The 14,301-nt window shown below is 43.2% G+C and overlaps 2 protein-coding genes across 2 annotated transcripts in view; one reads left to right on the top strand and one right to left on the bottom strand.

Moving 5' to 3' along the window:
- The first annotated feature begins 538 nt into the window (after positions 1-538).
- Positions 539-11,905, top strand: XAB2 (XPA binding protein 2). Its single transcript, XM_075206981.1, has 19 exons — positions 539-641; positions 2,548-2,696; positions 3,121-3,244; positions 3,385-3,582; positions 3,665-3,799; positions 4,226-4,390; positions 4,547-4,691; positions 4,770-4,921; positions 5,261-5,380; positions 6,462-6,593; positions 7,028-7,159; positions 7,318-7,431; positions 7,514-7,676; positions 7,778-7,968; positions 9,777-9,899; positions 10,023-10,203; positions 11,073-11,175; positions 11,260-11,363; positions 11,779-11,905. The coding sequence occupies exons 1-19, from the start codon at positions 618-620 to the stop codon at positions 11,838-11,840; spliced, it is 2,517 nt and encodes an 838-aa protein (XP_075063082.1). The 5' UTR covers positions 539-617; the 3' UTR covers positions 11,841-11,905.
- Positions 11,901-14,301, bottom strand: part of CAMSAP3 (calmodulin regulated spectrin associated protein family member 3) — a 62,001-nt gene continuing 59,600 nt past the window's right edge. Inside the window, exon 19 of the mRNA XM_075206979.1 lies at positions 11,901-14,171. Coding sequence (XP_075063080.1) covers positions 13,869-14,171 — 303 coding nt within the window. The 3' untranslated portion in view covers positions 11,901-13,868. The remainder of the gene's footprint in view (positions 14,172-14,301) is intronic.

The following is a 14,301-nucleotide window of genomic DNA, read 5'->3' as shown; positions in this document are numbered from 1 at the left end:
TTTTGACATTTTATTGTATCATCATCACCATTTATTTATATAGTGTCACAGTCACTCACATCAGTCCCTGCCCACTTAGCCACCGTGCTGATTGTATGTTCCAACCCCCTATGTACGGCTTGTGGTGCCTTATAAATAAAAGATTAATAATAATAATACTGACACTTTTAATTCCTAGTTATGACTTATCAGGATACATCTGGAGGTGTAGGTCCTAGGATGAGTAAGCCAATGATGTACAGGAACAGGCTAGCGGGCTTGCCAATCATCAGGTATTAATATTTAGCATCTCAATTTGCTAAATTCTCCCCCCCAAAATGATCTCAGAGAACGAGACATATACATCACTGGCTGGCTGTATAACAAGGTGAATGACTGCAGGTATAATTCAAGGTGAGAACGACCAAAGTCGATGCAAACTGGATCATAAGCCAATGCTCACAACTACTGGCAAAACAAGACAAGTGCCCACATGCAAAATGTCACCCCGCGGTTGAAGCGTTCGTAACGTCATCACGTTGGTTACGTCGCAGGCGTGTGAAACCGTGGTACGGGTCCCATGAAGGTCCACTTCCCGGTAGTGACGTTATCCTGAGCCGCTGGAGTTACGATACAACATGCCGGAGAATGAGATCTCGATCGTAAGTGGCCGGAGACTCCGGGAATGTCTCCCGATACAAAGGGGGAGGGAGACCAGCACATAATATTCCGCAGCGGGCATCAGATCAAAGGGGGGGTAACATGTGGGACCGGCTGCTGCGGTAGGCATGCTGGGACTCGTAGTCCCATAACTACTGGAGAGCCGCAAACTGTGTAAGCTGGGGCATGCTGGGACTTGTAGTTCCCCGGCTGCATAAGAGCCTCTGGCTGCCCCTGGGGTACTCCGTATCACTATACATGGCAACATTCCCAGGCAGGTCCCGGGGGCTGCAGTAATGTGGGATGTGTCCTCTCATGCACATGTTTATACACGTACCAGCTGTGTGAACATGGACACTAAATATTCATCTTCAAGCTTTTCTCACATGTACTGGATAAGGGGAGATACTGCGGACAGAGCCGGGGACAGACTGTGCAGACCTGTGTCTGCAGAGGTGTTCTAGGTGTAGGCAGCACAATGTACATATACCAGTCTGGCATTGTACCAATGAAAGCATTCTATACTGATTGATATATAATTCCCCATTCATTCTGTACACAGTATATTCTAGAACCATTGATTTTCTTTCATATGTGTGACAAAAGGGTCACTGTCCCAGAACACTGTCACTCAGTTACTGTTATAAATCAAGAGCTATATCTGCAATTTTCAGTCACTGTAAACACTAAACATCCAGCGGTTAAAGGGCATGTGCTGCACAAATGAAAGCATTATGATTAACCGCTGTTTCAAAAAGATGCTGTAAACTACCTTTAAGAACATTTGGTGCGTATTTAGTTTTTTCTCCCAGATAATACAGAAATTACTGGTAGACTTGATATATGAAAATGACACTAGCACTCCTAATCACTTAAATGCATTCCTTCTATTAACTTACTAAAATTAAGACATAAATTTTAAACACATTGGTATACTTAAATGTCCCCTAAACCTGAAATACAGTATGCTTTATGTAAAAGGGTCTGCAGATAACATTCAAAGATATATATATAGAAACATCATTTATACGCCACAATATTCCTGTCGGTAATCTCATTGCTGGATATAGTATATAGCGTCTTTATGTTGCGGTATGGGGACTTTCTACAAAGAGCACCCATAACAAATATAAATACACTGACAAAAAATGTCAAGTTCTACCAAGATTCGGGAATGGCTAAATGCATGCTTGTGAGTGTTTTTTTTTTTTATAAAAGGAAGCTTAGAATTATGGTTGGGTGGCCCTTTAGTACTCTGATACTTATTTTTCTATCCAGTTCACCGTGTTTTCAGAGTCATACTAACAAGGTGGTTGGAAATGCGGGGTGATTTCAGCTAATCTCTCAGAATAGGCTCAATATCATTTTGTTTTACAGTACCTCATTGATCTTCTCTTTCCTCTTTCAGCTCTTTGTATCTCATCATCATTTATTTATTTATTTATATAGCGCCACTAATTCCGCAGCGCTGTACAGAGAACACACATCAGTCCCTGCCCCATTGGAGCTTACAGTCTAAATTCCCTAACACACACACACACAGACTAGGGTCAATTTGATAGCAGCCAATTAACCTACTAGTACGTTTTTTGGAGTGTGGGAGGAAACCCACGCAGAGGGAGAACATACAAACTCCTCACAGATAAGGCGATGGTCAGGAATTGAACTCATTACCCCAGTGCTGTGAGGCATAAATGCTAACCACTAAGCCACTGTGCTACTGTGCTGCCCCTTCTTTGATTCTTTATCCAGCCTGTCTAGCGATATAAGTCAAGTACCTCCATTAGAATGAAGAGAAGACTTGCAGTGAGAGACTCGCTGGTGTAAACCATAAGCCGTAGGGTAACAGATATTGTTCTCTGTAACTATATGTATCTAACACATACACTTATTTCTGCATATATACAGGAGGAGGATGACTTGCAGTATGAGGAGGAGATCCTGCGAAACCCATATTCTGTCAAGTGCTGGATGCGATATATTGAATGCAAGCTCTCTGGCCCGGTGCACGCACTTAACCTAGTATATGAAAGAGCACTGAAGGAGCTGCCAGGAAGGTGAGCATGAGAAATGATATGTTGACACTTTGCCCTGTCTGATAGGTGTTAGTGTGTGCATTGATGCCTAAGTTGTGGATCCCACTTGCTGTGCTCTTCTTTTGAGTTCTGTATAAGAGTCATGCTGAAAGATATAACAGAAGGTATTCACATGCTCAGTTATTTTATGGCTGGTTTTCACTGTTACTCAAAATTCCTAAAGTGAGATTTAATCCCATATCATGTATGATAATGCTGCCTAACCAGCCGTGAACATGTGAATACCTTATGCTAAGATTAAGCTCCTATTACATTATTAATAGCGGAGGGCTCATTGTAACCCCCCTCACTGTAGGGCTAATGGGTACACTTTACGTAGATCCACTTATTTGATCCTTGTATGAACACACTGTGACCTCCCACTCTCTCTATTGTGTTCTCCTAGCTACAAGTTGTGGTACGCATACCTAAAGCAGCGCAGAAAGCAGGTGAAGAGGAGATGTCTCACCGATCCAGCCTTCGAGGAGGTGAATAACTGTCACGAGAGAGCCCTGGTCTTCATGCACAAGGTAAGAGCACTTTATTCTATCTCAGGTTTCTGCTTTTTCTTGTAGTTCTTTACTATGTTTTGTAGCTTTTTCTTTTCTTAGAAAGTGTTGTCTGTTTTTTAGGATGTATCTTCATCTGTGTCTTCTGTTTTTTCCTTCAGATGCCCCGAATTTGGCTGGACTACTGCCAGTTTCTCATGGAACAGTGTAAAGTTACACGCACTAGAAGAACCTTTGACCGGGCTCTCCGTGCCCTCCCCATTACCCAACACTATCGCATCTGGCCCCTCTACTTGCGCTTCGTCCGGGCCCACTCCGTACCAGAGACTGCTGTCAGGGTCTACAGGAGATACCTGAAGGTGGGTGTCTCTCATCTCTTGTTGTAGCGAATGATGTAACCTGGGCTTTGTATTCTAACCCCTCTCTTCTTCTTCATCACAGCTATCGCCAGAGAATGCAGAGGAGTATATAGAATATCTACGCTCCGTGGACAGATTGGATGAGGCGGCCTCCAGACTGGCAACCATAGTAAACCAAGATGGTTTTGTGTCCAAAGAGGGAAAATCAAACTATCAGGTGAGACCAGAGGAAGAGGTCTGAGATTGTGTCCAGGAAGCTGGGAGATGAGGTGAAATCTGTTAAGTGGAGTGGGCTAGAATAAGATAGGAGCAGAATGGAGCTGAGGATTAAAGTGCATCTGTCACCTAGATACAATGGATGCAGCCATTTTGCACCCTGAACCAATATTCAGCTGAGAAAGAAGTCAGTGCAAAGACAAGTGACTGTATTATCAAATGAGTTGATGGCTTGTTTAGGTTCACCCTTCAGGTTTATGTCTATTAAAGTGCTTACAAAACAGTAAAGTGCTGAGAAGACCCTTACACAGGGAGACGGGGCACTGCTCAGGCTGGAGTAAGAGGGCAGAGACAGGATGGCATTGTTAGAAGTGTGTGTGTGTGTGTGTATACGGTATAACGTTGGCGTCTCTCCTCTCCATTGCAGCTCTGGCAGGAGCTATGTGCTCTCCTCTCTCAGAACCCAACGTCTGTCCGCTCCCTCGACTCTGCAGCCATTATTCGTGGGGGCCTGACCCGCTTTACAGACCAGAGGGGCAAGCTGTGGTGTGCGCTTGCTGAATATCATACCTGCAGTGGACATCTGGAAAAGGTAACCAACACTCAGCGTTCTTTATGCTCTTACTCTTCTCTATCTCCATCTTCGTGTCCAGTCCTGGCCGACAACCTACTGTCCTCCAGGTACTCTGATCTCTACTAGTCTGTCCAGGTTGGACATGTTTCTGAGTGCTAATGTCATCTCTCCCAGGCCCGAGATGTCTATGAAGAGGCCATTCAGACAGTCACCACCGTACGTGACTTCACTCAGGTGTTTGACAGATACGCTCATTTTGAAGAGAGTGTCATTGCTGCCAAAATGGAGACAGTCAGTGAGATGGGGAAAGAAAAGGACGGTAAGAATCGTCATGGCCCTGGTTCTCTCTCTTACCTCCCTTCTTGTCATAGTCCTCATGCTGTCTTTCTCTTGTCAGATGACCTAGATCTAGAGCTGCGATTGGCTCGATTTGAGCAGCTGATGGAGAGGAGGCCCCTCCTACTTAATGGCGTGCTGCTGCGACAGAACCCACACAACATCCACGAGTGGCACAAGCGGGTGCAGCTGTATCAGGGCAAGCCGCGTGAGGTACGTGGTTATTGCTTCATAGTCAAAGCTCTTTAAGCCCAAAGGACAGAATATTCAGGTTGGGGCAAAACAGGCTGCACCATATAAATGATCATAATGATAAACCAATTTTAGGATCAGTGAGATCCCCCATCTTACCCAGCTCCTGCGAAACCCTCATATATATTTTATTGTGAATTTATTATATGGGTCGTAAATATGAATATTGGTTCAGTCTTAGATTTTTAAAACCAAGCTCGTTCCCAAAAAAAGGCTTGGAAGAGGGGATGTTGTTTTGGGAGTGAGGAACATTGCATTACCTAAAACTTATTATGTATAATTTATATTTACTCCTTGTAGATCATTAACACCTACACAGAGGCCGTTCAGACGGTGGACCCAGCAAAGGCAACTGGGAAACCCCACACACTTTGGGTCTCATTCGCTAAATTCTATGAGGACAATGGACAAATAGACGATGTGAGTTGCCTGTGTGCATATTACATACACGCTACACTGCTGTGTTTTATCTTTACGGAAATCTGTTTTGAATTGTACGTAGTGAACGTCTGAACATGGAAGATACTGTGCAGGGGGCGGGGTTTATTCAGTAGTTAAGGGAGGAGCGTGACTTTATTTCATTTACAGTTGGAGCTTTTTGGCTCTCTTCAGCTCCCCTCACTATTACTTTACTGGTTACTTCCTACGGGGACGCCCCAGGTCCTCCAGCGTAGATGCCAGTTTTGGATTGTGAGTGAATGCTTCTTCTGGCAGTATAGACACCTTCTGCTTTTATTATTTACAGTAAGGGCTCACTAATCTACAATAACAAGACATGGGAAGTTACAGGAGTTAAAGCCACAAGGGACAACAGTTACATATCTCTGTATTCCATGAAGGTATTTTATTAACACTGTTCTAAAGATTATCCTTAAAAACAAATCACAGAATTCAATGTTCTCTTCCAAGAGCAGCCCAGGCATCGTCCCAGGGCCCTCTTAACATATATATATATATATATATATATATATATATATATATATATATATATATATATATATATATATATATAAATATGGGCCCTGCAGCCCAGGGGGGCCCGTCGGAGGCAGCACAAAATAAAAACCTGAAAAAAAAAAAAGAAGAAGAAAATACTTTCCTTGCTGTCAGCTGGCGATCCGGCTCCCTCCCTGGTCTCCTCCTCCGTGCTGCGCTCCGCAATGTATGTCGGGCGGGCGTGATGACGTCACGCCCGACATGCACTGCCAGCGCCGTACAGAGGAGGAGACCAGGGAGGGGGAGCCGGATCGCCAGCTGACGGCAAGGTAAGTATTTTCTTCTTGTTTTTATTTTGTGCTGCCTCCGACGGGTCCCCCTTGGCTGCAGGGCCCCCGGGCACCTGCCCATTGTGCCCAATGGGAAAGACGGCCCTGCATCGTCCCGCAGTCACAGCCATGCCAGACACCAGCTAACATAGTACATGGCCTATTGTCCAGAAGTGCCTTTAGATAAATCTAGAATCTAACACAATAATGCACATTTTAATGTGGCTTATTTCCAGGCCCGGGCGATTCTGCAGAGAGCAACCCAGGTGAAGTACACACACGTGGATGACTTGGCTTTGGTCTGGTGCCAGTTTGGGGAGATGGAGCTGAGACATGAGAATTATGAGGAGGCGCTGTCTATATTGAGGGTGAGGAACTTAAAAAGATTGGGGGAAATGGTATGCGGTGCATGTGAATTCTGTTTAAAAGGACATTGTGCCGTGTATGTTGTGTAGTAACTCAAGCTAGTCTATTGTATAGAAATTACAGCTTGGTGTATTAAATGAGTCCACTGACCATTTGCCACTAGAGGGCGGTATAGCCTGGGCAATATTCCATCTTCCATCATGCTAGTAAGAAATGCAGTAACTGTGTATAATGCAGTAACTCTCACTCTTGTGAGATGGAAGCATGGGGAGACGTAAGGTATTGGGGGCAGAATAATGTACGTCCATGTGTTTGGCTCAAGATTTATAGAATACCTGTAGAAAAAAAAGTGATGATAAACCATTGTTATCAATGGATTTTCCTTCTAGAAGGAAATTGTGTTGTGTAAGGATGTGTGACATTGTTCTCTCTGCAGAAAGCCACGGCGGTCCCTGCCCGGAAGGCTGAATACTTTGATGCGTCAGAGCCTGTGCAGAACAGACTATACAAGTCCCTGCGAGTCTGGTCCATGCTGGCCGATCTGGAGGAAAGCTTGGGCACTTTCAAGGTACGATATCCCTATTAATGTCTCTCTGTGATGGAGTCTGTACCGTTCCGTCACATTGTCTCACAATCTGTATTACTGTTTTAATCCTTCTGGATGTTGTTTTTAAATGTTTAATTTCCTACGGTCTAAATGAGTTATAATCCAATCTCTGTCCTCAGTCCACTAAGGCTGTATATGATCGGATCATTGATCTTCACATAGCCACCCCACAAATCATCATCAATTACGCCCTCTTCCTGGAGGAACACAACTACTTTGAGGAAAGTTTTAAGGTAGGTGAAGAAGTAAGTTTCAGTACTAGACCTTTTATATGAGGAGGCAGATTTACTGAGCACAAATACCTTCTGTCACCAGGCCTATGAGCGTGGCATTGCCCTGTTCCGGTGGCCCAACGTCTATGATATCTGGAGCACTTACCTATCCAAGTTCATTGCTCGCTATGGAGGAAAGAAGCTGGAGAGAGCTCGCGATCTGTTTGAACAGGCTCTGGATGGCTGCCCCCGAAAGTTTGCAAAAAGTTTGTATGGGAATCTCCAGTAAAGTGGAGGGGTGGAAGGTTATTGTAGTGTGATTAGTCTCTTAATAAGTCACTATATCTGCCCGTCTTCGTTATGATAGATATCTTTCTCCTGTATGCTAAGCTGGAGGAGGAGCACGGCCTGGCTCGGCACGCCATGGCGCTGTATGAGCGAGCAACACAGGCCGTGGAGAAAGGAGAGCAGTACGAGATGTTCAACATTTACATCAAGAGAGCGGCCGAGATCTACGGAGTCACACACACCCGCAGCATCTATGAGAAGTCCATTGAGGTAACGATGACGTTCAGAGGCCTTTTTCTTACTAATCTGGAATGTCATCAAGATACTTTAAAATTATGTTTCACAAAGCCAGAAAAACTAAAGACGATCCAATGTGAATCTTGTAACATTCCTAAATATATCTGTAAATGTTCACATGCGAGAACTGGAAATATTATGTGTAATGTTATCTTACTGCCAGCATCAGCCATTGTAGCCTCCTAGTTTCCCTGCAGCTCAATTGAACAGTTGATAATACGTCAAGCACACCGACCTCCTGTAACAATATCGCTTAGCTTTTGTTTTCATAAACAGATGAACATTTTTGAAAGGTTTGTGAATGTTATTTGTAGTAGATGACCCAAAAAAAGACCATATACCCACTATATGCACTTTTTAATAACCAAGAAAAGTGGTTAATGAAATATCATCAACATTTATTTTTATATCGCCACTAATTCCGCAGCGCTGTACAGAGAACTCGCTGACATCAGTCCCTGCCCCATTGGAGCTTACAGTCTAAATTCTCTAACACACACACAGACTAGGGTCAATTTTGATAACAATCAATTAACCTACTAGTATGTTTTTTGGACAATAGGTGTAGATCCATAGATTTCTCTCTCTCCTCGAGATTTCAGCATCAAAGTAAAACAATCTGTGTACCATCGGGAGAATGACAAATTATAATTGCAAAGAATATGCTACTATTTTTATAAGTAAATGTGAAATAATGACGCCAGCATACACTGAATAAACTTGTGATCTAACCAATAAACCACAGAAACGCAGACATAACCCTGCCTGTCTTAATGATGACATTTTTGCAAATAATGAGTAACGGAATATTGCTGAAATTAATGAAAATCAACGAATGATAACCCTTGTAATGTACTGGTGCAAAAACAAATAATCTGTTACTTACAAGTTTAAATAAAGGAATATGTGTAAACTTGTATCCTGAAATTGCTCTAATACAAATAGTGATACAAGTCAACATGTTCAGTGCTTTAAAGCACCTGAACACTAAATAAACTGAAGTGCTAGAAGCGTGTAACGTGCTGGTCACGTTTATTTATTTGCATTAATTGAGAACTGCTGATTTTAGTAATACTAATGAAGATTTTTATTTTTTTTAAGTAGTAAAATGTAGCAATAAACACACAGAATTGAAAAGCAAACCTTCTGTATGTGATCACTGCCGTAAGTGGTACTGATCTTGAACCATAGACCATACAGTGTGTAATACAAGGGCAGAAGATAGACGCTGAGATGCTGGCACTGATCGCCAGGTAGGGAAGGTTTCAGTCCGGTTATTCTGGCAGTGACATCATCAAACGAAGACAAGTGATGCATGATCGCTTGATTATGGGTGTAGAAATAATGCAATGCAGGAGAATTTACAGACAATGGTAAAACACATGGCTAAGAAGCGGTTAAACACAAAATAACAAACTATAAAAATATGGCGCTGATGTTCTTAATTTATTCCAGAGTGACTGAATCTAAACTGTAAATCCATTTTGAAGATGCTCATTATAATGTATAAATGGCCCCTGTGTAGGCCCCCTCCCTACATGAGTAAACACTGAAATGCGTGGAACTGGTGGGCCACGCGTATACAGCTGTAGTTGAGAAAATCTCCAGTGTGATCCAAAGTTGACAGGTGCCAGTAACGCTTAGTCCTCTCCATTCACCAAATTTAAAGATGTATCACGAGTATTAACGAACAAGAAACATTATTTGCATTAAGTGGATGTATTTATGTAAATTATTGGATTTTTGAGAAATATTTTAATTGCGTCACTCCTCCCTCGCAGGTCTTGCCAGACGAGCAGGCCCGGGAGATGTGTGTACGTTTCGCGGACATGGAGTGTAAACTGGGCGAGATCGATCGGGCCCGAGCGGTGTACTCCTACTGTTCTCAGATCTGTGATCCTCGTGTGAGTATCTCTACAGACCATATAATACCTTTATACACATCCTGGATATAGCTCAGTTCTATGTAGTCTCTGTCAGTAACATTAGATGATGACACGGCCTCCTCTCTAATCCCCCCCACACAGCTGACGTCGGGGTTCTGGCAGACTTGGAGAGACTTTGAGGTGCGTCACGGTAATGAGGACACACTGCGCGAGATGCTGCGTGTAAAGCGTAGTGTACAGGCCAAGTACAACACACAGGGAACCTTCCTCGTATCTCAGAGACTGAGAGCAGAGGCAGTAGGAGCCGGCGACGACACCAAAGGTAACAGCCAGTTACTTCCTATTTAGCAGATCTAGCACCAATATGAAACCTTTGCTGCGTATTTTCTAATGTATTAACCAATGTGCTGCCTGTTCCCACGTAAGAGTCCAAATTAGTTTTTCATATATTTCATTCTTGTGTATATGATCTCTCCCCCATCCTCCCTTTTCTCCTGTCAGTAACATTCACCTTAAGGGTCTGACATAGTGGTAAGAGATGAATAGATCATTGGAGACTTGGGTGCAAATAAAGTTTTTGATGACGGGTCTTTTAATTTGCACTGAATAATCCGCTACAAATGCCGGTCCTGGAAGGTAGACGCTTTATCCCACTCACCCCAGCAAGCATCGGTCACATTAAAGCTGGTCAAAATTGTTTGCATCATAATGGCAGTGCAAGGGTAGTACATGTGGTGTGGATTGGTAGTGACGTGTGTGTAGTTTATAAAGTTGTTTTTTTAATTTACTTTTGCAACTTAAAGGATAATTCCACCCTTGGATGCTCCATTTTAGGAAGTACTACCCCCATAACTGCATTGTTAGTGTTGCACCTTCCTCTGCATTAGGGTCCTTGAGAAAACTAGACTATCACAACAGAGTTCTAAAGCCCCTTCTTCCTGTAGACACAATTTCGATGGTCCTGCTGCTTTGTCATGCCACTGCCGTAGCATAGTGCCAATGGTTAAAGGGTGGGGCTGTGCTCTGCCGTACTCTCTTTAATGTGGTTTGGACAAGAGCATAGGAAACGCTTGATAATGAGGACGTTGTATGCCTTTACTGTCGTCGTTCTACAAAGAGAACGTATACATCATATCTTATGAAGTCCTGTCACGTGACGGTATGTAGAGTATAACTATCTTGTCCTGACAGAACCAGCGGATGAGATGCAGGCTCTGGAGCAGAGAGCGGCCGTGGTAGCAGCAGAGGCGGAGAAAGACAAACCTCAGATGAAGGAGAAGATCCTCTTTGTCAGGTACGTAGATTCTACATGTTGTCCCCACCCTCCCAGCTAGTATCTCTCCAGCTCAGCTGAAGTTATGTCATCTTCCATCTCCAGGTCTGATGCTTCCCGTACAGAGTTAGCAGAGCTGGCGCTTCAAACAAACCCCGATGAGATTAACATAGGCGAGGAGGATTCAGAAGAGGATCTGGAGCCTGACGGTGAGTGATATCCAGAGAGTGGTATGACTAATGTCATATTGAGGCAAGAGCCGTGTAGTCTTACACCGTGGAAGAAGCCATAATGTGAGCTAAATAAAACTTTCACAGAAATGTCGTCTATCGATTCAAAAGGGACTTGTGCTGCACTGATGGGAATAAATATTGGTTCTGCCACTTTGTGGCTGCTTCCAGTGGGTGTAGGAGAGAGTCCATATCATCCCTAGGCTCTGATGACGAGAACAGATAAAGCTTCCTTTTTTGTACTCGTGATAGATGTTCCCATTTCTAATGTATGTTCCTGTACTTTCATATTAAACTTTCAGTGACTAATGCACATTGCCCAAGTGTTTAGGGAATATTTGGTGTATTATATATTAACGGCTATGCAATAATCATTTTATTTATTTTCTTACAGAGGTTCAGCTGGAGCAGAAATCGGTCCCTGCCTCAGTTTTCTCTGGTCTTGGCGATGACTGATTCCCACCACCCCCCCCTTCCAATCAAATAAATAGCGCACAATAAAAGACAAACCATAACTTTCATTCTCCTTGATTCTTTTTATATACAAATAATTGCAAAATCATTTAATATAGATATTTATAATAAATCTGTATGTATATTATAAATACAAGATGCGGTGGGACAGCTGGTCATCAGCTATGGAGTCCAGACTCGCTGAGACGCTCCACCGACGATTCAATGAATTTCGTTATCTGTAGCATATTTATAAATAGTGTATCACTTGTGTTCTGTGGGGGTGTGGCCTAGTTGCGCAGGGGCAGGGCTTAACACCTAGGAAGTGAGGGCTGAACCTGTGGCAGACACTCGACTCCCCTTACAGGATCCAAATGTACTTCAGACCCTTCGCTTTATCAAGCCTATATACAGTATGTCTAAGAAATAACAATTGGTGGTGGGGCAGCGAGGTGCTTATGATCGCCCAGGGTAAATTGTCCAGTCAGCCATACATAAACTTGGCTCTGCCGTTTTTGTCACCGTCATGGTACCAACTTTGTATGATAATTGTTGTAGCAATGAGACCACCCACTTTATTATAAAGTAGGTGCAGCTCGTATCATGTATGGAATAAGACTAAGGCATCTTCAGTGACAACGGTCTTACTGTTGTGGTTAATGGAGATGGATTCAGAAGACTACCTTGTCTGTTTGCACATCAGTTATAAACACAGGGACCTGTTCAATTTCAACGCAACTTAAGCAAATACAAAGCTCTTGTACAGCTAATTTCTGGCTTTCACAGGAAGAGATAAATGTTTTAAATTATAATGACCTAACATAACAGGGTTGAACATTTGTCACCCACAATTGGTTTATTCCCACCACACTTCATATATCTAAACTGTCAACATAGATACTCAGAATATACACATTTCTTCTAGCGTTATATGAGCGACTCATGGAAAGAGCATAAGAGGTGCCAAGTCACTGCACCAGGGGCACCTAGGCTACTAGGATCCAGCCCCTGTAACATAGGATTTATTAAAACATAAAAAAAAATCCTCTCACAAGTCTATGTTTTAAAGAGCATCCTACAGCTGAGCACTTCAAAAACAGAAGCAAATATTTGTGCTTAGTGGCTACGATGAAGCAGGACCTAAGCAAGCACAGTTACAAGACACAAGGGCAATTCCATAGCACAAGAATTCCATAGCACAAGAATTCCATAGCACAAGACTTGCGGAACAATGGAGTGAAGTATAAACTAGCAGTGGAGTAATGAATGTGAGGAAGGACAGGCAGTGGCCACTTCCCATGGGGGCATTCCATGGTTTGTAGATGGTGAACAGCAAATAAATCTTTTGAGAAGACTACTAGCACTAGAAGTCACCATGGGACCATGGCATTAACGAACAGGCAGTAGATGAGCACAAGTCAAGCAAGTTTACCAATTCAGATGGTGGTAATACATAAATGGAAGAGAAGGTCAGGTGGGCAAAACCCTGGACCCAATTACAGGGGAATGTATCTACCATGTCCTACTATTAATATAGAAGGCACGGTTGCAGAAATTAGCATTAATCATAGTAGATGGGGAAAGTTAATGAAAAGCAGCAGCTGTACAGTAAATGGGCAGTGGGCACTAGCTCGGCACATTAGAGGGACAGCAAAGAAAAAGAATAAAAATACTTCCCACCACAAAACGTGAAACCTGCAGCTATGGACAATAGTTGGTTCTCTTACCACAAGTATAACAAAACAACCAGTAAAGTCAGTAGTATTAATAACCACACCATCTGACGAGAGGAAGAGTGAGATAGGCACACACCTGGCCTACGTTATGGAGAGAGCAGACACACGTTTCCCCCAGAGTTCCAGAGAACCTTGTGAGAGGTGTTAGTGGTAGACAAACGGGGTCAACAGGACACCTGGAACAGCAGAAAAGCCTGACCTAGGTGAAAAGTGGATAGAAGCTGAATAGAAGACACCCCCCTCCCCTCCCCCTCAGCTTAGACCAAATTAATTAGTGCAGATTGGAGGCGAGCATTCATTTGGGCGTACTGGCTTTTTTGGGTGTTGTAGGCCTCTTGATCTGCCACAAATGGCCTTGGATAGTGAAGGCATCAACACTCATTGACATAGTCTTGCTGGGTATCTGAGTGAAACGCTTTCTGTCAGAGCTGTACTTGTAGATTTCCTCAATCATGGACAGGCTAATTGTTCGTGGGCCGTAGCCAGCCAAACGCGTCAGCTCGTCTGTCTCCATTGAAAAAGTGTAAACTGCTCGAAACTGGCAACTGCTGTCCCGGAACAGAATCAAGAAGTGGTTGGATTGGCTCTTCTCAATATCCTAAGAAAGAAAGAGAGGTTTTGGTATTAGCGCCTCTGAAACTTTTGCACAACAGTTTTCTTTTTTGTACCGCCTTAGGAGCTGACATTTTTTGAGCCTCTGTGATATCTCTCTCTGTCACACATCGTAG

The sequence above is a fragment of the Mixophyes fleayi genome, chromosome 4 (genome assembly GCF_038048845.1).
Source record: "Mixophyes fleayi isolate aMixFle1 chromosome 4, aMixFle1.hap1, whole genome shotgun sequence".
NCBI lineage: Eukaryota > Metazoa > Chordata > Amphibia > Anura > Limnodynastidae > Mixophyes > Mixophyes fleayi.
Note: the sequence above shows the minus strand (reverse complement) of the source record. Positions and strands in the feature narration are given on the sequence as shown.